A 24,672-nucleotide genomic window follows, 5' to 3' on the forward strand; every position below is an offset into this window, starting at 1 on the left:
CAGAGGGCGCAGTTTGTGGTAGTATTATATTCAGAGAGCGCACTTTGTGGTAGTATTATATTCAGAGGGCGCAGTTTGTGGTAGTATTATTAGAGATGAGCGAACTTACAGTAAATTTGATTCGTCACGAACTTCTCGGCTCGGCAGTTGATGACTTATCCTGCGTAAATTAGTTCAACCTTCAGGTGCTCCGGTGGGCTGGAAAAGGTGGATACATTCCTAGGAAAGAGTCTCCTAGGACTGTATCCACCTTTTCCAGCCCACGGGAGCACTGGAAAGCTGAACTAATTTATGCAGGAAAAGTTAGCAACTGCCGAGCCGAGAAATTTGTGACGAGTTGAATTTACTGTAGTTTGCTCATCTCTAAGTATTATATTCAGAGGGCGCAGTGGGTGGTAGTATTATATTCAGAGGGTACAGTATGTGGCGGTATTATATTCAGGGGTACAGTATGTGGCAGATTTATATTCAGAGGGTACAGTATGTGTTGGTATTATATTCAGAATGTACAGTGTGTGGTAGTATTATATTCAGAGAGTGCAATGTGTGGTAGTATTACATTCAGAGGGCGCAGTTTGTGGTAGTATTATATTCAGAGGGTACAGTATGTGGTAGTATTATATTCAGAGGGTACAGTGTGTGGTAGTATTTTATATTCAGTGGGTACATTATGTGGCAGATTTATATTCAGAGGGTACAGTATGTGTTGGTATTATATTCAGAATGTACAGATGTGTGGTAGTATTATATTCAGAGGGTACGGTGTATGGAAGGTTTATAATCAGAGTATAGTGTATAATAGTATTATATTTAGAGGATACAGTGTCTGTCAGGTTTATAATAATACTTCTTTTCATATAGAGGATGAGAATGCGCTGACATAGTGAGGAGGCGTCTGGGTGTCACATTCTGCAGAGAGAAGTTTTAGCTGGAACAAGTCCCGGCAGTATGTACCAGCTGAATTAGATAAAGAAAGACTATAGAGAAGACGTCACATGTAGTCACTGATATCATTGTGTATTCTCCTCTCTATGTCCTATCAGAGCTGTAGTCGCTTGTCAGTTCTACAGTTATGGTCAGTGAAACTACAACTCCCAGCATAACCTCACCACTGCTCAAAGGGGTACTCTACTGGAAAACTTTTTTTTTAATCAGCTGGTGCTACAAAGTTAAACAGATTTGTAAATTACTTCTATTTAAAAATCTTAATCCTTCCAGTACTTATTAGCTGCTGTATAAGCGATTCACAGGAAGTTATTTTCTTTTTAAATTTATTTTCTGTCTGACCACAGTGCTCTGTGCTGACACCTCTGTCCATGTCAAGAACTGTCCATAGTAGGAGCAAATCCCCATAGCAAACCTATCCTGCTCTGGACAGTTCCTGACATGGACAGAGGTGTCAGCAAATAGCACTGTGGTCAGACTGGAAAGAACTACACAACTTCCTGTGGAGCATACACCAGCTTATAAGTACTGTAAGTATTAAGATTTTAAATAGAAGTAATTTAAAAATCTGTTTAACTTTCTGGCACCAGTTGATATAAAAGTAAATGTTTTCCAGTGGAGTACCCCTTTAAGTAATTCTGGGAGCTGTATATTTCAATGGTGAAAACTTCTTTTATACTTTCCTATTCTGTGGCAACTGGTATATCTGATTATTATACTGGAATTTCTCACAATGCGCTACAACAGTGGTGTCTGTCACAACAGGCTAAAAACTTACAGGGGGGAGGGGGGAGGTATGGGGGTGACACTATTTTCTACCGCACCGGGTGACACCAACCCTAGCAACGCCACTGATCAGGGGAGATCTATGAAACGCTATTGATGTCCCCTTTGAACGTGAATCTGGGTGGGTACTATGAAGCCATGTGTTGTAGTATTGATTATTTAACTTTGGTACATGTCCGGTCTTAAAGTGCGTCTCCTGTAATAGTATGACATGCACTTTTTGCCTATGCAGGGAGTAGAGCGTCTGAGCTCTCTTCTCAGGAGTGTTAAACCCCTGTATGTTAAGGGATACTATTTTAACCCCTTAAGGACCAGGCCATTTTACACCTTAGGACCAGAGCGTTTTTTGAACATCTGACCACTGTCACTTTAAACATTAATAACTCTGGAATGCTTTTAGTTATCATTCTGATTCCGAGATAGTTTTTTCGTGACATATTCTACTTTAACATGGTGGTAAATTTTTGTGGTAACTTGCATCCTTTCTTGGTGAAAAATCCCAAAATTTTAAATTTTCTAACTGAAGCTCTCTGCTTGTAAGGAAAATGGATATTCCAAATATATATATTTTTTTAATTCACATTTCCATTATGTCTACTTTATGTTTGCATCATAACATTGACAAGTTTTTACTTTTGGAAGACACCATAGGGCTTCATATTTCAGCTGCAATTTTCCGTTTTAACCCTTTAGGTGTTTCACAGGAATAGCAGCAAAGTGAAGGAGAAAATTCACAATCTTCATTTTTTACACTTGCATGTTCTTGTAGACCCAATTTTTGAATTTTTACAAGGGGTAAAAGGAGAAAATGTATACTTGTATTTCTAGCCCAATTTCTCTTGAGTAAGCACATGCCTCATATGTCTATGTAAAGTGTTCGGCGGGCGCAGTAGAGGGCTCAGAAGTGAAGGAGCGACAAGGGGATTTTGGAGAGTACGTTTCTCTGAAATGGTTTTTGGGGGGCATGTTGCATTTAGGAAGCCCCTATGGTGCCAGAACAGCAAAAAAAAAAAAAAAAACACATGGCATACCATTTTGGAAACTAGACCCCTTGAGGAATGTAACAAGGAATAAAGTGAGCCTTAATACCCCACAGGGGTTTCACGACTTTTGCATGTGTAAAAAAAAAAAATGTTTTTTTTTTTCACTAAAATGTGTGTTTCCCCCAAATTTCACATTTTTGCAAGGGTTAATAGCAGCAAATACCCCCCAAAATTTGTAACCCCATCTCTTCTGAGTTTGGAGGTACCCCATAAGTTGACCTGAAGTGCACTACGGGCAAACTACAATGCTCAGAAGAGAAGGAGTCATATTTGTCTTTTTGAGAGCAAATTTTGCTCGGGGGGCATGTCACATTTAGGAAGCCCCTATGGTATGTAAAAAAAATAAATACATTTTTCACTAAAATGTGGGTTTTCTCCAAAATTTTACATTTTTACAAGGGTTAAAAGCAGAAAAGACCCCCTAAAATTAGTAAATACATTTCTTTGGAGTAAGAGCATGCCTTTAATTTTTGATGATTTTTGCTCCGCGGGTGCACACCAGATCTTGGAGTGGGAGGTCAGTCAGAGGCCTTGAGCTTATTATAGCAGCCAGGATGTGGGACCCCCCCCTCAAGGAGCATTAATGGGGAGCACTGAACCCTAAAATAGGGGAACACTATGGGGGACAACGGGCCGTAACTGGGGTAGACAGGTGGGGTACAGAGGCCCGTAATATGGGGTACAGTGGGCCAGAAAATGTATAACTTATAATAAAAAAGGATATATTCCCAGAATGATGACCCAGAGCATAGCCAAAACTAAAAAAAAATATGCCCACCCCAAACCCTATGCTCTGAGTCATCATTCTGGGAATGTGATGTGTGTGGCTGTCCCTAACCTGTTCCCTCAAATGCACACCCGCTCAGGTGGAGAGAGAGCGCTGCGCATTTGAGGCAACATTAAAAAAGTCCCCGATGATAGTGACTTATGACCTATGACCCATTTTTGAAAAAACACCCTCAGAGGTCTTATCAGGTTTTTTTTTTTTTTTTTTTTTTCAGTTTTTTTTTGGGCAATTTAGTGGTTTTAGGAGATTAACAATTTGGAATGTACTCTGGACTTGGTACATTGGTCAAATTATGGAAAATTAAACTGAAAAGGGAAAATTTAGTGCTTCATGGAAGTGTGATACTCCCTGAAGCAGCCTATGCAGAGGCCCGGATTATCTGGGCAAGTGTCGCACTGATAGGTAGTGTCCTTCCGTATCCCCCTCCTGCTACACACTCTGCACCTTTTCTGGGTTCGTCCCTTCTTTCCACTGTGGGGGATCACACCTGGAAAGTGTTGGCCTGGGACGATCCTGGCGCCTATAACTCCAGACCCTTGGGAAGTCCGGCCTGCTCTTTCCCGGTCGCCAAAGATCAGGAACCTTAGGACTTCTTCTTGGTACTGGAGGAATGTCCCTGTGTTGCCAGCGTACTTGGATAGTACAAAAGCGTTGTACATGGCAACCTGTACCAACTAGACCGCAACTTTTTTGTACCATGCCCGTTTTTTTACGCATGGCATTATATGGCTTAAGGACTTGATCTGAGAGATCAACTCCCCCATATACCGATTGTAGTCCAGAATACAATCGGGCTTGAGGACCGGTCCCATGGTACCTCGGACAGGGGTGCTGACGTTCCCATGAATAGTGGTGAGTATAAGGACATCCCTCTTATCCTTATACCTGACCAACAACAGGTTATCATGGGTCAGGGCACGGGACTCACCCTTGCGGATAGGTGTCTGGACCAAATTTAGAGGGAGGCCTCTCTGGTTCTTCCGCACGGTTCCACAAGCGGACGTGGATCTGGCGGAAAGGGATTTGAACAGAGGGATGCTGGTATAAAAGTTGTCTACGTACACATGGTAACCCTTATCCAGAAATGGGTGCATAAGGTTCCAAACGATTTTCCCGCTAACACCCAGAGTGGGGGGACATTCTGGGGGTTCAATACGGGAATCTCGTCCCTCATATACTCTAAACTTGCAAGTGTACCCGGAGGTACTCTCGCAAAGTTTATAGAGCTTCACGCCATACCGCGTCCGCCATCTATACTGGCGGAAGATGAGTCTCCCCTTAAAACTGATAAGAGACTCATCTACCGAGAGGTCCCTGAGCGGTACGTAGGCCTCCAAAAATTTGGCCCCAAAGTGATCGCTGACCGGCCTCACTTTGTAAAGCCGGTCATGGGCGGGATCAACTCGGGGCGGACATGCCGCATTATCTGAATAATGCAGGCATTTCCGAATGGCCTCGAACCGCCTCTGTGTCATCGCCATACTGTAAAGTGGGGTCTGGTAGAGGACGTCCCCGCTCCAGTAATGACGAGCACTTGGTTTGGGGTGCGGGGAAATATGTAGTGTGTGGTGCTTGGTGCTTTTAAAATGTGTACTTCAGTAATAGAAAAAGCTGCGGCCCAAAAAAAAAAGGGGTGGCGCACGCAGCTCCCTGAACCCCTAATAGGACCCTGGGTAAGGGATCAGAACCTAATAGGACCCTGGGGGACCTATTAGGGGGTCAGGGGGGGGGGGGATTTTTTTTTCTATTAAAGAAAAAAAAAATAAAGAAAAAAGCTGCGGGCAAAAAAAAAAAAAAGGATGGCACACGCAGCTCCCTGAACCCCAAATAGGACCCGGGGTCAGGGATCAGACCTTAATAGGACCCTTGGGGACCTTTTAGGGGGTCGGGGGGGGGGGCAATTTTTTTTTTTACTATTTTTTAACTTTTACTTTATTAACCCCTACCTGTCCCTGCAATCCGCTGTCCCTATTCTAAAGCTGGTGAGGGGGCTCCGGAGCTCCGAGGGGGGATCCACGGTCTTCTCCTCACTGCTGCACCCGCTGACTGAACACAGAGAGTGGGTGCAGCAGCGGGAAGGGACCGTTAACCCCTCCTCTGCCGCACTGCTATTGGCTGGACGATCGTCTGCCAATAGCAGCGTTGCTGGGGAGGTGACAGTATTGACACCTCTCCCCAGCAATGGCAGGTGATTGGCGGTGTATCGTACACCGCTGATCACCATCTAGTTCCGGGTCATCTGGTCACCACTGACCCGAATGACCGGAATCACCGCAGATCGCCCGCGCGATTTCGCGGACGATCTGTGGTGATCGCCAATATGTGGGGGTCTCGGGACCCCTCTCAGCGTTTGCCTAGGACGCCTGCTGAACGATTTCAGCAGGCGTCCGGTTTCGCAACCCGCCCAGCGCGAGGCGGGATGCGAAATTCCCACGGACGTACGTGCCTGGTCCTTAAGACCCAGGGCGCAAGGACGTACTCATACGTGCCTGGTCCTTAAGAGGTCAAGGTCAGTCGACATGATCGGTCAGGGTCAATGAACTCCGCTTACCAGCATTGATACGGGGCGTCCAGCATGCCAGACCGCGTGGTTGTAGGAAGGTGAGGCGATGGTACCTGGTCCTGCGAAAAGAAAAAGAGACAGGGGAGAAGGGTGAGTAAGGAGGAACTATAGAGCAAAGCAAGAAAAGTATCCACAAGGGAGTGGGTACACGGTGACTAAAAGAAGGGGCCATAAGGGCCAGCAGTAAGATTGGAACCAGTCCAATCATAACTCTAATGGGGGATACGTGAATGGTGTACAAGAGGGAGGTCCCAGGTACAACCGATAAGGGTCAAACCATGACCGCTTATACACTGAAAGGCAGGCACTTCAGAATGTTCCGAAGAGCCTATATCACGGTGAGGTGGAGCAATGGACAACTGGGAACATGTCACGGAGACATCCTCCATATGATGGAGGTATATGGGAAGTGTGAAATACTAAGTTAAAAGGCAAGAGTATGCCGCCACAAAAGTCAAGTGGAGTGTCATGTGGGAGTGTGAGATCATAAGTCATTCTGGTGAAGTCCCCCCTAAGGGAGGATCTCACTAATACAGCATCAGGGTAACATATAACATTGGTGAGGAAGTGAGAACACATTCAATCAAGTTAGTAACATAGCAGATATAGTCTAGCATCTTGTATCAGGCTAGCATAACAGGACAACAGAATGCGGGCTTGGCAGTTCCTGTAGAGGTTTAGTAGCAGCCATCGGTGGCTGAGACCGAAGAATGCAGCCGTCTACTCCTCATTCAGGTTTTGTTTCTCGACGACGGCACTTGCTGAGGCGTCTGGCGTGTGGTTGCTTGAGAAGGAGGATTGTGTCTAGTAAAAGGGTGCATTTGAGGTGGATATGAGGTAAGTTGGAAGAGCCTATCCCAGTCAAGGAGATGGATCGGTGGGAGTCGAAATGTGGACAGAAAATTGCGCAGGTCCGCCGGGTGTCTTAGTGTCGCTGTGGTAGTCCCATGCTTTGCTGTCAGGGAAAATGGGAAACCCCATCTATAGGAAATTTGTGCATTGTCCAGTACTTGAAGCAGGGGTTTCAGCGAAGCTCTCAATCTAAGGGTGCGCAATGACAGGTCAGGAAATAATGCAATTGACTGTCCATTATAGGAGAGGTTCTTTAGGGTCCTGGCTTTCTTCATTATTTCTTCTTTTAGGAGGAAGTGAGGAACCCTACATATAATGTCTCTCGGTTTAGATGGGTCCGGATTTTTCGCTCTTAGGGCCCTGTGTGCCCTGTCCAATTCATTTGTAGTATCCTGAGGTCTTTGCAGTATTTCATTGAATAACATTTGTAGTGTAGTCACAATATCGTGAGGTGAAACAGTTTCAGGTAATCCTTTGATGCCTATATTATTGCGGCGGTTCCTATTGTCCAAATCATCAAGGTGATCTATTTCCGCCATTTGGTGTAAGGACAGATTTTTAGTGGCCGCCTGCAGCGATTGTATCTGGGAAGTAGCAGAGGAGCGGAATTCTTCCAGGGACTGTACCTTTTCCTCCAATTGTGTTACTTCTTTCTGAACTGGCTTTAGGTCTTTCTTCCATGCTTGACGCAGGTCATTCGCCATCGTCTGGCGCCCCCCCCCCCAACTAGAGAGGTTCTATTCCCTGTCCCCAACAGACCATCCCTTGGGGATAGACTCCTTTTCCCGGTGTTGGGGCAGGGACTCCTTTATGCTTTTCCTCTAGTCAGGTTGCTCCTGAGGGTCCTGAATAAAATCAGAGAGGACAGGGCGAGGGTAATAGTGATTGCCCCATTCTGGCCCCAGAAGGTTTGGTTCACATGGTTGAGAGAGATCATTTCGACCCCTTGGATCCTTCCGGAAACCCTGAGCCTTCTAAGTGAGGGACCAGTATTGCATGCCGAGACCTCCAATCTTCATCTGATGGCATGGTTGTCAAAAGGGGGATCCTAGCCCAGAGGGGTCCTTTTCATACCATGTGATCACTACTCTATTAGCAAGTAGGAAGAAGGTACCCTCTCAAATTTACTTAAGAACATGGACAGCCTATGGTAGATTTGTACGTGCTTAGGCCCCTGTTATCTCTAAAATGTTAGATTTCCTGTAGGCGGGGCTGGATAAACATCTTAGACCTAGCACTTTGAAGGTTCAGGTATCTGCCCTTTGTGCCCTTTTTGATTATAAATTAGCTGATCACCCATGGATAAAAAGGTTTTTAAAAGCAGCAGTCAGGATGTCTCCAGTAGTAAAACCGTCTGTTCCCCCCTGGGATTTAAATATAGTTCTTAATAGTCTTACTAAAGCCCTGTTGGAGCCATTGGCAGATTTATCTTTAAAAATGCCCTTAAACTTGTGTTCCTGTTGGCAGTCACATCTGCCAGACAGGTTGGAGAAATTACTAGTTTTTCCATAAATTAACCTTATCTGTCTATCTTGGATGATAGGGTGGTTTTGTCTGCAGATCCGGCATTCCTCCCTAAGGAGGTCTCTGACTTCCACAGGACTCAAGTTGTTACCTTACCTTCATTCTGTGACAAGAGAATTCCACTGTCTGTATGTAAAGAGGTGTTTGCTTCATTATTTGAAAATGTCCAACGAATGGCGGCTATTACCACAACTGCTTCTTCAGTTTCAGGGGGTAAACAAGGGTAGAGCAGCTGCCCCGAGTACTGTAGCTAAGTGGATAAAACAGTCTGTGAAACTAGCTTACTCTTTGGCAGGGTTAGACCCCCCATCAGGGTTCACAGCTCACCCTACCAGATCAGTTTCTAGATCCTGGGCAGAAAGGGCCTCAACGTCCATACAGAAAATTTGCAGAGCAGCCACTTGGCGTTCGCCTCATACCTTTTACAGGCACTATAGATTGAATCTGAAGAGAGATGAAGATCTCTCATTTGGCCGTAAAGTACTCCAGGAAATTATTTTCTTTTTGGAACACAGAGCTCTCTGCTGACATCATGACCACAGTGCTCTCTGCTGACATCTTTGTCCATTTTAGGAACTGTCCAGAGCAGCATATGTTTGCTATGGGGATTTTCCTCCTACTCTTGACAGTTCTTAAAATGGACACAGATGTCAGCAGAGAGCACTGTGCTCGTGATTCAGCAGAGAGCTCTGTGTTCCAAAAAGAAAATAATTTCCTCTGTAGTATTCAGCAGCTAATAAGTACTGGAAGGATTAAGATTTTTTTAATAGAAGTAATTTACAAATCTGGTTAACTATCTGGCACCAGTTGATTAAAAAAAAATAATAATAAAGTTTTCCACCGGAGTACCCCTTTAAGAACTGGGGAATAGCAGCCTATGTCATCCTTATATGCAAGTTGTTTCTGTCCTGCGGATGAGGGGTGGTCTCTCCATGGGTGCCATTGTGTGCTCAATGAAAAACTAAGTACCGGTAAGAGTAATTTATGTTTTTTTTAATTTTCATGCCAAATCCAAGAAGGATATAGTTTACTTTGCTCTGGAAAATTTCAGTGGTTTCCCCTTGGATATTTCCAACATCTCCAAACCTTCTCCATCAGGGTCCGGTAAGCCAGCTGGAAAAAGTAAAATTTTTACGTGACAGCACGGATCTTGAAAGGAGCATTGATAGAGCACTATGGAGCCAAGTGATCACCACCCTCCTGTCCAGCAAGAAGAGGGTAAGACTAGGTTCACATGGCCATTTGCACCGACCCGTTAAGGGTCCGATCGGGTCTCTTTTTTTTTTTTTTTTTTTTCCCCTTCTGAGCCGATCGGACCCTAAAACGGGTCGGATGCAAACGGCTGCTACCTGGTCATGACGGACCTCATTCACTTGCATGGGGTCTGCCAGTGACCTGGTAATTTTACAGGATTTTAGCGTTGAAAAAAATACTGTTTGTACAACTATAATTTTTTTTTTTTTACAAACTCCTGTCCTTCTCATCCTCCACCTCATCAGGAGCATGCCCAGGCATTGTAAGGAGGTCATACAGACATGTGGAGGCCACACACACACTACTAAGCCTCATTTTGACTTGTTTTAAGGACATTACATCAAAGTTGGATCAGCCTGTAGTGTGGTTTTCCACTTTGATTTTGAGTGTGGCTCCATATCCAGACCCGCTGCTAATACCGGACATCGCTGATCGGGCTAACCCTTTTAAACGCCGCAATCAAAGTTGATCGCGTCGTTAAACAGGAGAAATCCATACTGGCTAGCTCAGCGGAGCTGTTCGGGACCGCTGCGAACAGCTGAGAGGACAGCGGGAGATGCCTTACCTTCTTCCCGGCTGAAATCCAGGCTTGAGCAATCAAGCACAGAAAACGCTGATCAATGCATTCCTATGGCAGTGCATTGAACAGTGCCTGCAATCAGTGTATGCAATGTTAAAGCCCCTATAGGGGGCTATAACGCTGCATAAAAAAAGTTAATAAATGTGATTTAACCCCTTCCCTAATAAAAATCAGAATCACCCTCCATTTTCCCATAAAAAAAAGTGTAAATAAAAGTGAACATGTGGTATCGCCGCGTACATAAATGTCCGAACCATAAAAATATATAATTAATTAAACTGCACGCTCAATGGCGTACGCGCCCAAAAATTCCAAAGTCCAAAATAGCATATTTTTGGTCACTTTTTAGACCATAATTTTTTTTTTTTATAAAAAGCGATCAAAAAGTCGGATCAAAAGAAAAATGGTACCGATAAAAACTTCAGATCACGGCGCAAAAAATGAGCCTTCACACCGCCCATACGCTGAAAAATAAAAAAGTTATAGGGGTCAGAAGAGGACAATTTTAAACGTATTAATTTTTGTGCATGTAGTTATGATTTTTTCCAGAAGTAATACAAAATCAAACCTATATAAGTAGGGTGTCATTTTAATCATATGGACCTACAGAATAAATAGAAGGTGTCGTCACTTTGACCAAAAAATTAACTGCGTAGAAACGGAAGCCCCCAAAAGTGAAAAAATTGCGTTTTTTCTTCAATTTTGTCGCACAATAATTTTTTTTCCGCTTTGCCGTAGATTTTTGGGTAAAATGACTGATGTCATTGCAAAGTAGAATTGGTGGCGCAAAAAAAAAAAGCCATCATATGAATTTTTAGGTGCAAAATTGAAAGGGTTATGATTTTTTGAATGTAAGGAGGAAATAACGAATGTGCAAAATCTAAAAAAAAGCTTGGTCCTTAAGGGGTTAAGCATTAATAACTCTGGGATGCTTTTACTTTTCATTTTGATCCCGTGATTGTTTTTTCGTTTCATATTCTACTTTATCTTAGTGGTAAATTTTCGTCGATACTTGCATAATTTCTTCATTTTCTGCATTTGCATTTTGCATTCTGCATTTTTTTTACTTTAAAACTCTCTGCATGTAAGGAAAATGGATATTCCAAATAAATTTATATATTTATTCACATATACAATATGTCTACTTTGTGTTTGCATCATAAAGTTGACATGTTTTTACTTTTGGAAGATCTCAGAGAGCTTCAAAGTTCAGCAGCAATTTTCCAATTTTTCTAAATTGGAATTTTTCAGGGACCAGTTCAGTTTTGAAGTGGATTTAAAGAGCCTTCATATTAGAAATACCCCATAACTGACCCCATTATAAAAACTGCACCCCTCAAAGTATTCAAAATGACATTCAGAAAGGAGATAATTCAAAATCTTTTTATGTTCTTGGTTCTTGTAGACCCAGTTTTTGAATTTTTACAAGGGGTAAAAAGAGAGAAATCCCCCTAAAATTTGTAACCCAATTTCTCTCGAGTAAGGAAATACCTCATATGTGGATGTTAAGTGCTCTGTGGGTGCACTACAAGGCTCAGAAGGGAAGGAGCGACAATGGGATTTTGGAGAGTGAGTTTTTCTGAAATGGTTTTTGGGGGGCATTTCACATTTAGGAAGCCCCTATGGTGCCAGAACAGCAAAAAACCCTCCCATGGCACACTATTTTGGAAACTACACCGCTCAAGGAATGTAACAAGGGGTACAGTGAGCCTTAACACCCCACAGGTGTTTGACAAATTTCCGCTAAAGTTGGATGTGAAAATGAAAAATAGATTTTTTTCACAAAAATGCTGGTGTTACCCCAATTTTTTTTTATAGGAGAAAAAGCCTCCCAAAATTTTTTAACCCCATTTCTATGAAATACACCATATGTGGATGGAAAGTGCTCTTTGGGCGAACTACAATGCTCAGAAGACAAGGAGCGCCATTGGACTTTTGGAGAATTTGTTTGGAATGAGAGTCGGGGGCCACGTGCGTTTACAAAGCCCCCATGGTGCCAGAACAGTGGACCCCCCCATGTGGCCCCATTTTGGAAACTACACCCCTCACAGAATTTAATAAGGGGTGCAGTGAGCATTTACACCCGACTGGTGTTTGACAAATCTTTGGAACAATGGGCTGTGCAAATGAAAGATAACATTTTTTATTTTCATGGACCACTGTTCAAAAAAATCTGTCAGACACCTGTGGTGTGTAAATGCTCACTTTACCCCTTATTACATTCCTTGAGGGGTGTAGTTTCCAAAATGGGGTCACACGTTGGGGGGGGGGGTCCACTGTTCTGGCACCATGGGGGCTTTGTAAATGCACATGACTTTCAATTCCAGACACATTCTCTCTCCAAAAGCCCAATGGTGCTACTTCTCTTCTGAGCCTTGTTGTGCGCCCGCAGAGCATTTTGCGTCCACATATGGGGTATTTCTGTAATCAGAAGAAATTGGGTTACAAATTTTGGGGGTCTTTTTTTCCTTTTACCTCTTGTGAAAATAAAAAGTATGGGGCAACACCAGCATGTTAGTGTTATAAATTTTTTACAGTAACAAGCTAGAGTAGACCCGTTATTTACCTTTTCAGAAGGAGTGAAAGGAGAAAGCCCCCCAAAATTTGTTAGGCAATTTCTTCTGAGCATGTAAATACCCCATATGTGGCCCTAAACTGTTGGGGACATTCACATGGGCGGGGGTTTACAGCGAGTTTGCCGCTGGCAGTTTGAGCTGCAGCGGAAAATTAGCTGCATCTCAAACTTGCAGCGAGAAACTCTCTCAGTAAACCCCCGTCCATGTGAATGTACCCTGTACGTTCACATGGGGGGGGTTGCAAACCTCCAGCTGTTGCTGCTAAAGGGCGATTCGTTGGCCTGCTGCTAAAGGGTGATAGGTGCCGTGCCGGACAGCACCTATCACCCTTTTTTTCTGAGTCATCGGGGACCCGATTGACCCTGAATCGCCGCAAATCGCCGATCTGAATTAATCTCAGGACCCCCAGCAGGCATCCCGGTCCATTCCCTGCCTGGCGCGCAGCGGGAACCGGAATTCCCACGGGTGTATAGGTACACCCTGGGTCAGTCCCAGGATGTCAGTGTGTTCCTGTACGCCCTGGGTCCTTAACGGGTTAAAGGAGTCTTCCTATCCTGAGGATCGTTCATCATTTCAGCCATGAAAACACCTAAAAACAATAACATGATCTTTCTCTTGCAGATATACATGTTTCTAGAATGATGGCTGCGACCCGTCCAGAAGTCCTCCGGCTCTATCGGAAAATTTTCCGACTAGCAAGAAAATGGAAGTCGTCCTCAGGACTGGAGGAGAAGACCATTGAGGAAAGACAGTACATTGTAGACGAAGCCAGAAAGTTATTTCAGAAAAATAAAAATGTATGTATTGGACAGGACCGAATGACTCATTTTTTAACTACTTAAAGGAAATCTTCAGTGAAATAAACGTATTTCCTATGCACAGGATAGGGGATAAGTGTCTGATCGCAGGGGATCCGAATACTGGGAGCCCCGCGATCTCCTGCACAGGGCCCCGCTCTGCCGCGGCTCTCCCTTGCAGGAGGCTTTTGGGCCGCAGCATGACGCTGCAGCAGACATGCCCCCTCCATGTATCTCTATGGTAGAGCTGTATGGGGAGGGGTAGATGACGTGTGCATTAGCCGGCGCAAAGCATGGCAATGCCGGGGCCCCATACGGTAGATTGCAGGGGGTCCCAGTGGTTGGACCCCCACGATCAGACACTGATTTATTTCACTGCAGATCTCCTTTAATATATCAAGGATTTTTTTTTTACACTGCATATTTCCACCATATCTAGGACTATCACAGCAGAGCCAGTTGTAGGAGAGGGGAGTCGTGGGGATGCAGCAGTGGCGCTGCTACTGCCTCTCTTGTATACATAACTTTACATATATTTAAACTACACAAACAAAAGCCCTTCTAGGTGCTTGGCTATAGCCCCTTAAATCCATAATTATTGAGTTGCATAAGTCAGCAGCTTACATCCCTATTTAATACAAAGGGTTGTGTGTGGCTCACACTATAATATACAATGTATACTGAGGTCACGGTGTTGCCAAAAAACAAACAGAGAATTTACATGACTGGGTACAGCCCTCTAAGTATGCATATACTATTAAAATAAAATAAAAATTAACTGATATGGCTAGTTTTACTTAAAATATTTATTAACCTATTAATTGAAAGTCCCGTCTATACCAGGGGCCTTGCCAGAGACGAGATACATACATATGAATTAGAAATAAATGATGAGAGTAAAAAGATGATAAAAATCAGTATTAAGTCCAATGAAAGACCGTTGCATAAAAATGTATATATAGTCACTTTTTGGATACAGTCTATGATGTAATCAGATAGGTAAGTTAAGCATATATAAACATATGAGACAGTTGGTGCTCTGCACCACTCACCACCCGACAGCCGGCAAATAGAGCGAGGTCCCCGCAGCTTTCAGAGGAGATATGCAATCTGTATAGCAGTACAGCGAGGTAACTGAGGAAGGGTACCCCCCTGAAACACATTTGGCATTGCTGTATACTCCAATACTATCAGACCACCTGCATATGAACTTTCAGATATATTCACCAACAAATATTTTTTTCACTCGCAACTGCTGGAACTTCACCAATTAGGTACCACTGTATCATGCGCGCAATCCTCAGTGCGAGGACGCCACCACTCTCCTCTGCAACCACCACCAACTACAGCCACTTCCATCATGGCCGGATGCACATCTGTGCCATCCTGCAACAAGATCAGATCGCAACAAGCAGTACTCTCCGGAGCCGCAGACTAACATTTCGGGCCGGATGCATGTCCGTGCCAGTCTGCAAGCATTAAGAAGAATGGCTCTTTACCTCGCTGTACTGATACCTAGATGGCATATCTCCTCTGAAAGCTGCGGGGACCGCGCTCTATTTGTCGGGTGGTGAGTGGTGCAGCGCACCAACGTTCTCATATTTTTATATAAACTTACCTATCTGATTACATCATAGACTATATCCAACGAGTGACTATACTTTTTTATGCAGGCGTTCTTTCATTGGACTTAATACTGATTTAAATCATCTTTTTCTCTCCTCATTTAATTGCTAATTCACATGTATGTATCTCATCTGTGGCAAGGGCCCTGCTATAGACGTGACCTTCAATTAATAGTTTAATAAATATTTTAAGTAAAATATTTATTTTTATTTTATTTTACTAGTATATGCATACTTAGAGGCCTGTATCCAGTCATGTAAATTAGGGATCGACCGATATAAATTTTTTTTAAGGGCAGATACCGATAATCTGTGGACTTTAAGGCCGATAGCCGATAACTTATATCGATATTCTGGTAGAAGTTATCGGCTATTTCAGCACCGCCGCCGCCACCCGCTTCTCTCCCCCTGCCTGTCCTGGGGTCCTCCTGAGTCCAACCACCGCCGCTGCCCCACCTGCCTATCCTCTGGCCAGAGACTGCCGCCGCCGCCCGCTTCTCTCCCCCTGCCGGTCCTTAGTCCAACCACCGCCGCTGCTCCATTGCTTCCCCCATCCCCGGTTTTATAATTACCTGTTCCCGGGGTCCGCGCTACTTCTGGCTCCAGCGGCATCCTACGCACAGCGTAACGCAGGATGCCGCAGGAGCCAGAAGTAGCGTGGACCCCGCGCCCTAGGAACAGGTAATTATAAAACCGGGGATGGGGGAGGCAATGTGGCGGCGGCGGTCTCTGGCCGGGGCGGTGGAGTGCGGAGTGGTGGGGGGGCGGTGATGGAGGCGGGGCATTATCGGATTATCGGCAAGGTAATTGCCGAGACCGATAACGTCCAAAATCGTGAATATCGGCCGATAATATCGGCCAAACTGATAATAGGTCAATCCCTAGTGTAAATTCTCTGTTACATCCCCATTTAGACTGCAGATTAATGACCATAATCCAGATATGTCTGCAGTTATTCTTTAATGCCTATATAGTGTACAGTATGGTAGCTCTCCTAAACTGACTGTGAAGGAGGGCTCATGATGAACACCAATACAGTGGTCCCTCAACATACGATGATAATCTGTTCCAAATGGACCATCGTTTATTGAAACCATTGTATGTTGAGGGATCCGTGCAATGTAAAGTATAGGACAGTGGTCTACAACCCGGCTGTCCGGGCATGCTGGGAGCTGTAGTTTTGCCACATCTGAAGGTCCGCAGGTTGAAGACCTCTGGTATTGGAGGTTGTACTCACCTGTCCCCGCCGCTCCGGACCGTCACCGCTGCCCTGGATGTCGCCTTCCATCGCTGTCGCCGCGTCCCCGGGGTGTCCCCGACGCTCCGGCAAGGCCTCTGCTTCGCCAGCATCTTCTCTTTCTGTCGCCGCCATCACGTCGCTACGCACGCCGCTCCTATTGGATGATGTGACGACGTGCGCAGCGACGTGATGATGACTATGGAGAGTGCCGATGATGCAGAGGATCCTGAAGAGGACGCACCGGAGCCCCGAGGACAGGTAAGTGATCGTCAGCGGACCACACGGGGCACCGTAAACGGCTATCCGGTGGCAGCTGAAGCAGTCTGCGCTGCCGGATAGCCGTTTATACGATGGCCCCGACATACAAAATTATCGTATGTTGATGCTGCCTTCAACATGCGATGGCCATCGTATGTTGAAATGATTGTATGTCGGGGCCATCGTAGGTCGGGGGGTCACTGTACACTTTCCTAATAAAGTCAGTGCTATTTTTCTATTGTTTATTCAATATGGACCTGCTTTTGTGTCTATTTCACCCCTGGTGGCACTGGTCACCTGATATTGACCTGCTTTGTGTCTGTTCCCCTACAACAATGTTTGCCAATGTTTCCAGCTCTGATCATCTGAGCACACCTCAGAATTTTTTTTTTTCTACTGTGGATCACAGCTATCAGCCCCCTCCATACCCCCCCCCCCAATCCCTTTATGCAGTGTTTGCCTCCTGTAGGTAGGACGCACACTCCCCCACACGTGGATAGCAGTGTGCACCGATCCTGCTGTGTGCCTGTTTCACCACTGGTTAGCACCATTCCCCAGATATTGGCCCTCATTTACTATTGCAAACCCGACATGTTTTCTCAGGTTGTGCGCCAGATTCTGTCGCATTGCGCCAGAAATTCTGTCTGTGCCAGAATTTGCGCCAGAATTGAAAAAAACCCGACTAACTCTCCATTTTGCTAAGAAAAACTGGAAAGGGGGCGTGGCTGGCAGGAAAAGGGGCGTGTTCCCGACATTCTCACAAAAACCCAACATATTTACTAAGGTTTCCACATAAAATGTGGTGGATTTGAGCTGAGGAAAACCCTACAGATCAGAGCGTGTGTAAAAAAAGCAAAGTGTAGGGAAAGTGGAAAATGTAGGGAAACCTTAGTAAATACCATGTAAAATAAATTGTAGGGAATTAAAACCCACAAAAATACCTACACAACACTCTTGCTTTGTGTCTTCATTACTGGTTGCCAATGTTCACCCGATATTGACCTGCTGTGTCTGTTTTAACCACTAGGTGACACTGTCCACCCTATATTGACCTGCTATGTGTCTGTTTTACCACTAGGTGACACTGTCCACCCTATATTGACCTGCTATGTGTCTGTTTTACCACTACGTGACACTGTCCACCCTATATTGACCTGCTATGTGTCTGTTTTACCACTACGTGACACTGTCCACCCTATATTGACCTGCTATGTGTCTGTTTTACCACTAGGTGACACTGTCCACCCTATATTGACCTGCTATGTGTCTGTTTTACCACTACGTGACACTGTCCACCCTATATTGATATGCTTTGTGTCGGTTTCTTTTTTTTTTTTTTTTTATTCGTTTTATTGAACAGGAAATAAAGATAACAAAACAGTAAAACCAAAACATATGGCTCCGCACAAGCCATGCTTACACACAACAAAATTCCCACGCAGGGGAGGCATTGATATATAGGGATAAAAGCATAGTACAGCGGTCAGGTGCAGTGTAAATAAGACGTAGGAGTGCTCCGTGACATAGTAAAACCAATGTATCGTATATATCAGATGGAAATCACTATGGGCACTATCCGCAAGCCACTGCCACTGTCAAAACAAAAAGAGATGGGGGGGGGGGTGGACGGGAGGAGTAAGAAAAACGAAAGAATCAGTTAGCGCAGGATTAAACAAAACAACAAAAAAAAAAGGGGAAGGGGGAAACAGGGAGGGCCAGAGGGAGGAAGGGGAAAGCACTAAAAAGGAAGAATAGAACGAAGAGGGGAAGGAACAGAGGGGGGGATCAAAGGGAGGGTCCCCATGTAAACAACAATCAACAATTGTCTCAGGGTGGAGTGAGAGGCAGCAATGCGTCCCTAGATGTATAGTAGTCGTGGGCTGTAAACAGAGTATCATTAGAAGCGCACCACACACCCCACACCTTATCAAACTTTGCTTGTGTCGGTTTCTTAACTGGGTGGCACTGTTTACACCTGGGTTTCCTAACCAGGGTTCCTCCAGCTGTTGCAGCACTACAACTCCCAGTATGCCCAGACAGCCAACAGTTGGGAGTTGTAGTTTTGCAACAGCTGTTGGCACCCTGGTTGGGAAACACTGGTTTACACAATATTGACCTGATGTATGTCTGTTTAACCACCAGGTGGCACTTTTTACCTCATATTGTTTGCTTTGTACTTGTTTTACCCCAGGGTGGTGCTGTTTATAAAATATTTACCTGCTGTGTGGTTACATTATGGTAACTCTTTACCTGATATTACAAGGTGCCACTTTTCACCCAATGTTAACCTGCTGTGTGTCAGTTTCACACTAGGTGGCACTGTTTACCTAATATTGGCCGGCTGTGTGTCTGTCACTAGGGGGTGGCACTGTTCATCCAATGATACTCACCTGCCATATATCTGCTTTTCTGTTCAACCAAGCTTTAATGCTATGTGTCTGTTTCACCACTGGTTGGCACTGTTCACGTGATATTGACCTGCTGTGGGTCTTTTTCACTGGCTGCCAATATTTACCTGGTATATTGTTTTTACTGTACAGGATTAAGCAAGGTTCACACTGCATTTGTGTTTATGTTTAAAGCATTACTGTCATTTGTAAAAACTAAGCAGACATGTCAAAAGGTTTGATTGGACGAATGGTGTTTGTATAGTACCAGCTATATGTAGCTTTCCTGTAGGTCAGTGTCTGACCTATATAATGGTAGGTATATCAGCCAGAGACACCCATCTGTAGACAGCACAGTCACCAGTACTGGGGGAGATGTCTCTAACACATCCCTGCTTTTGTGCCTACAGATAACAAATATGGAAACCATCCATCAATGTATAGAAGAATGCCATGCACGCACTGAAATAGCGTTACATTATGGAATCCCATACCCCAGACCTGTAAGTATTTCTGAATAGAGAAGTATAAATTGTAAATATTTCTAAAGCATTTTCTAGACCTAGTAATAAGTCCTTGTCCTCTTCTAGTCATCACTTGAAGACCACAGTTTGCTGTCTGTAAGGCCTCCTTCACACAGTTTTTAGGGGCATTTTTGGATTGTTTAAAGAAAAAAAAAAAAAAAAAAAAGGTAGATTTTTTGGAAACGTAAAAAAAATAAATAAATAGTGTGTGATTGTTGTTATACAGGCATTTTTGTCTATTTTTAGACCTTTTAAAGTGTACCTGTCATGTCAATAGTTTTTATCGGTCAAGGTATCAGTACTGAGACCCCCAACGTCCAGGAGAACAAGCAGGGGTATGTGCGTGGCAGCATGCTTTATTCCCTGACTCTCAGCAATCCTTGTCTCAATGCTCCATTGTAAGCCAATTAGGCAGCGAGATGAAGATCTGCTGCCGTGCAGTCATCTTGCTCATCCTCCAGGACATTGGTTCTCTCAGCACTGAGACCCCAACCTATAAAAACATTTGACACTCTGTGTCATCTCAAAATAGTTTTTAAAATGACACAGGTTCGCTTTAGGCTGCTTTCACACTATAAAATTCATCCGTTAAAAGATCCGTTATAAACGTCTGTTAGAAAAGCTTTGGAAAAGGATGTTAAACGTCCGTTACAAAATCCCATTCAAGTCTTTGGGATTTTTTGATTATCAATTATGACCCGTTAAAGGGGTACTCCGCCCCTGGCATCTTATCCCCTATCCAAAGGATAGGGGATAAGATATTAGATCGCCGCGGTCCCGCTGCTGGGGACCCCGGGGATCGCCGCTGCAGCACCCTGCCATCATTACTGCACAGAGCGAGTTTGCTCTGTGCGTAATGACGGGCAATACTGGGGCCGGAGCAGCGTGACATCATGGCTCCGCCCCTCATTACATCACGGCCCATCCCCTTAATGCAAGTCTATGGCAGGGGGCGTGACGAATGCCACGCCCCCTCCCATAGACTTGTATTGACGGGGGCGGGCCCTGATGTCACGAGGGGCGGAGCCATGACGTAACGATGCTCCGGTCCCTGTATTGCCCGTCATTACGTGCAGAGCGCTCTCGCTCTGCGCAGTAATGATGGCAGGGTGCCGCAGCAGCGATCCCCTGGGTCCCCAGCAGCGGGACCCCGGTGATCTGACATCTTATCCCCTATCCTTTGGATAGGGGATAAGATGTCTGGGGGCGGAGTACCCCTTTAAAGCCCGTCATGAATAACGTTAATTGTGACAGAAGAAAAAATGGCACATGCGCTAATTTTTCTTCCGTCACAAGAAACAGGTAAATTAACGGCAGTTATTTTTAACATTGAAGTCTATGGCTGACGGATGAGCCTTTATGTCATCCATTTGCACGCGGTTTATAATATCAGTTATTACTTCTGAGCATGCTCAGAAGAGGTGACATCAGCAGACTCCTGCAGTGCTGAGGGACTACTACTGCTCCTATGATGGAACAGACTTGATTCCATGATGGGAGTAGTAATTCCCCGGCTGCAGGAGTCTGCAGACAGCTGGGGAGGCTACATTAGTGTTTGTACTACAATCCCCATCATGGAACAGACTCTGTTCCATGATGGGGGTTGTAGTACAGGGGCTGAGGGATTGATCGCACCGGTTCTCACTTCTGAGACCCAATGCGATTAGAAGTTATTAAACAGGGGAGTGGGCGGCATGCTGCGCTCCCCTACGATGTACAATGTATTTACTTAATTTTTAAATTCCCCGCCAGGAGCCCTGAAGGAGCCATTCAGGGCTCACGACGGGGTTTTCAAATAGAAGTGCTGCGGTGGGGAAAGATATATAGAATCGCAGGGGGGGTATATATCTGGCCCCCGGCAGCTTCTATATATCTTGCCCCCTGCAGCACATTTATATACGTCCCCCCCCCCCCCGCAGCGCATTTATATATTGTCCTCCCCGCAGCGCATATATATGTTCCCCCCGCAGCACATATATATGTTCCCCCCACAGCGCTATCATAAGCCCCCGGCAGCGTTATGAATGAAAAGTATTCTACAGCAGCGCATCTGGCTGAGGCGATGCGCTGCTGAAAGAATACTTGTCATTCATAGCGTTGCAGCGGCATCTGTATATAGATGCGCTGCGGGGGTCAGACATATATCCATATGTCTGCCCCCCACAGCGCTTCTATAATCAAATGCCTTGGCAACACTATGAATGAAAAGTATTCTACAGCAGCGCATCTGGCCGGCCAGATGCGCTGCTGTAGAACACTTTTCATTCATAGCGCTGTGGGGGGGAACATATATAAATGTGCTGCGGGGGGCAAGATATACACCCCCCCCAGCAATTCTATACATCTTTCCCCACCGCAGCGCTTCTATTTGAAAACCCTGCCGGGAGCCCTGAATGGCTCCTCAGTACCGACCATTCAGGTCTCCTGGCGGGGAATTTAAAAATGAAGGTACAGTAAATACATCGTAAATCACAGGTGAGCGCAGCATGCTGCCTGCTCCCCTGTTTAATAACTTCTAATCACAACGGGTCTCAGAAGTGAGACCCGGTGCGATCAATCCCTCAGCCCCTGTACTACAATCCCCCATCATGGAACAAAGTCTGTTCCATGATGGGGGTTGTAGTACAAACACTAGCCTCCCCAGCCACTGGCAGACCCGCAGCTGGAGAACTACTACTCCCATCATGGATAGAAGTCTGTCCCATGATGGGAGTAGTAGTAGTCCAGGCTGTGGGAGTCCGTAGGCAGAGGCGTTAAAACAGCCATACTTGAGGGATGTTATAAATAATGAATATTTATTCAACCGTTAGGACCGGTTATTTCATCCGTTATATGTTTAATAACGGATGAATGCTCATAGTGTGAAAGGAGCCTCAACTGTTTTAACTATAGTAGAGCATATGGAAAAAAAAACCTGAATAAACAACATACTTGCATCGCTTGTACGACTTCCCCAATCTGAATCCTCTCCTAGATGTCTCTCCCATGCAGTGCTGTCATAGCAGGCCAGTGATTCTCAACCAGGGTGCCTCCAGCTGTTGCAAAACTACAACCCCTGGCATGCCCAGACAGCCGCTGGCTGTCTGGGCATGCTGGGAGTTGTAGTTTTGCAACAGCTGGAGGCACCCTGGTTGGGAAACACTGTGGCAGGCAATATGTCTTCAGAGGATATTGTCCATTTGCTCACACACAGGTTAAAGGGTTTCCCACCTCTAAGTTAAACACATTTAGTTATCAGAAGTTAACCGTTGCTTTCAATCAGTTTTTTTTTAGTTTCCATCCATAGATATGGCCACACTTTCCACATCCTTTTTCGCTGATAATTATTGGGGATCGGGAGCGTGCATTGCTTTGAATTCTGTGGAAGGGCATGCTGGTAGTTGTAGTTGTTCGCAAAAGCTGTATAGCCCCAGGTTGGGGAACACTGCCCTAGATCTCTATTAGTTTGCTTAGTGTCTTGATGCAGCTTTTATGCATACAGTGCATTTTCTGACTGTTGCGGTGTACTGAACTGTTTGGATGCCAGGGTATGTGTCTATAAAGAGATATAATCCTTTCTTGTGTTGCAGACTCACCTGCCTCCTATGGGACTGACTGGAGCACACAGTAAGGTCCTGCGCACACAGGAGACAATGAGAAAACAAGCCAAACCTCTGTACTTGAAATCGTATGATGAAATCTAATAGTGCCGACAAAACTGGTGCCATTGCTAAAGGGTAAAACAACTAATGTTCAGCGTGGCAATCTCTCTCCAGAACAGACTTAAAGGCAAGGAGTCTTTGTTCCTCATGTGTGCCCTATATTCTTTGTTTCACTGGTATTTTCCCTCAATTGCCTACCCACACATTGGACTCAAATTCCACCATAAATACAAATGGACATACTGTATGAAGCTGCATTAGTATCAGTCTCCCTTGTCTGCTATGGAAAGAACACTTTGTCCATACAGACATTATATATAACACACTGCCTATTTAAAGGGGTACTCCACCCCTAGACATCTTTTCCCCTATCCAAAGGATAGGGGATAAGATGTCTGATCGCGGGGGTCCCGCCGCTGAGGACCCCCTCGATCTCGGCTGCAGCACCTCAGACATCCAGTGTACAGAAAGAACTTCGCTCCGTGCCGGATGACTGGCGATGCATGGTGGAGTCGCGTGACGTCACGACACCCCCCCCCCCCCCCACACTCGTGACGTCCTCCGGCCAGTTGTCACGCCCCCTCCCATAGACTTGTATTGAGGGGGCATAGCGTGACATCACGAGCGTGGTGTGACCATGACATCACGCTCCTCTGCATCGCCAATCATCCGGCACAGAGCGAAGTTCTCTCTGTGCACTAGATGTCTGGGGTGCTGCAGCTGAGATTGAGGGGGACCCCAGCAGCGGGACCCCCGCGATCAGACATCTTATCCCCTATCCTTTGGATAGGGGATATCTAGGGGCGGAGTACCCCTTTTAAGATGTACAGACATACAGAATATATTACTGTCACAAGCTCTGTATTCAAGACCCCCAAGTAATATAAAGTTTACTTTATGCTACTTCATATGTAGCTTATTTAGCAATGCCTGACAGTAAAGCGTAAATATGAATGTTATCCGTGCTGTATTGCTGCTCTTTAACATGCACCTTATTATTATGTAACAGTGGTACGTCTCAATCTGTTGTTTCAATTTAAGGGGACTCATGCAGAAAGGATCCATATATATAAGATCATCCTCATAATGTCCTATCCGAGCTGATTCAATACAGTGGTCCCTCAACATACAATGGTAATTCGTTCCAAACAAGCCATCGTTTGTCGAATCCATCGTATGTTGAGGGATTCGTGCAATGTAAGGTATAGGAAGCTGTACTCACCTGTCCCTTCCGCTCGAGATGGTGTCCCCGCCACTCCGGATGGTGACCCTGGGCCTCCGCTGGGCTCT

General features: G+C 45.1%; 2 protein-coding genes across 7 annotated transcripts in view; one reads left to right on the forward strand and one right to left on the reverse strand.

Annotated features, from left to right (window-relative positions):
* Positions 1-18,770, reverse strand: part of DCUN1D3 (defective in cullin neddylation 1 domain containing 3) — a 71,284-nt gene extending 52,514 nt beyond the window's left edge. Inside the window, exons 1-2 of the mRNA XM_056535441.1 lie at positions 18,754-18,770; positions 6,113-6,183 (exon numbers count right to left, since the gene is read on the reverse strand). Coding sequence (XP_056391416.1) covers positions 6,113-6,138 — 26 coding nt within the window. The 5' untranslated portion in view covers positions 6,139-6,183; positions 18,754-18,770. The remainder of the gene's footprint in view (positions 1-6,112; positions 6,184-18,753) is intronic.
* Positions 1-23,767, forward strand: part of LYRM1 (LYR motif containing 1) — a 34,352-nt gene extending 10,585 nt beyond the window's left edge. For 3 of the 6 annotated variants that reach the window (XM_056535442.1, XM_056535444.1, XM_056535443.1), the window contains exons 2-5: positions 9,599-9,718; positions 13,532-13,707; positions 19,628-19,720; positions 23,311-23,767. In XM_056535442.1, coding sequence (XP_056391417.1) covers positions 9,676-9,718; positions 13,532-13,707; positions 19,628-19,720; positions 23,311-23,424 — 426 coding nt within the window. In that variant the 5' untranslated portion in view covers positions 9,599-9,675 and the 3' untranslated portion in view covers positions 23,425-23,767. Of the gene's footprint in view, positions 1-861; positions 947-9,598; positions 9,719-13,531; positions 13,708-19,627; positions 19,721-23,310 lie in introns of all 6 variants that reach the window. The other 3 variants (XM_056535445.1, XM_056535448.1, XM_056535446.1) reach the window with 2 other exon arrangements.
* The last annotated feature ends 905 nt before the right edge of the window (positions 23,768-24,672 follow it).

Source organism: Hyla sarda, chromosome 8 (assembly GCF_029499605.1).
Source record: "Hyla sarda isolate aHylSar1 chromosome 8, aHylSar1.hap1, whole genome shotgun sequence".
NCBI lineage: Eukaryota > Metazoa > Chordata > Amphibia > Anura > Hylidae > Hyla > Hyla sarda.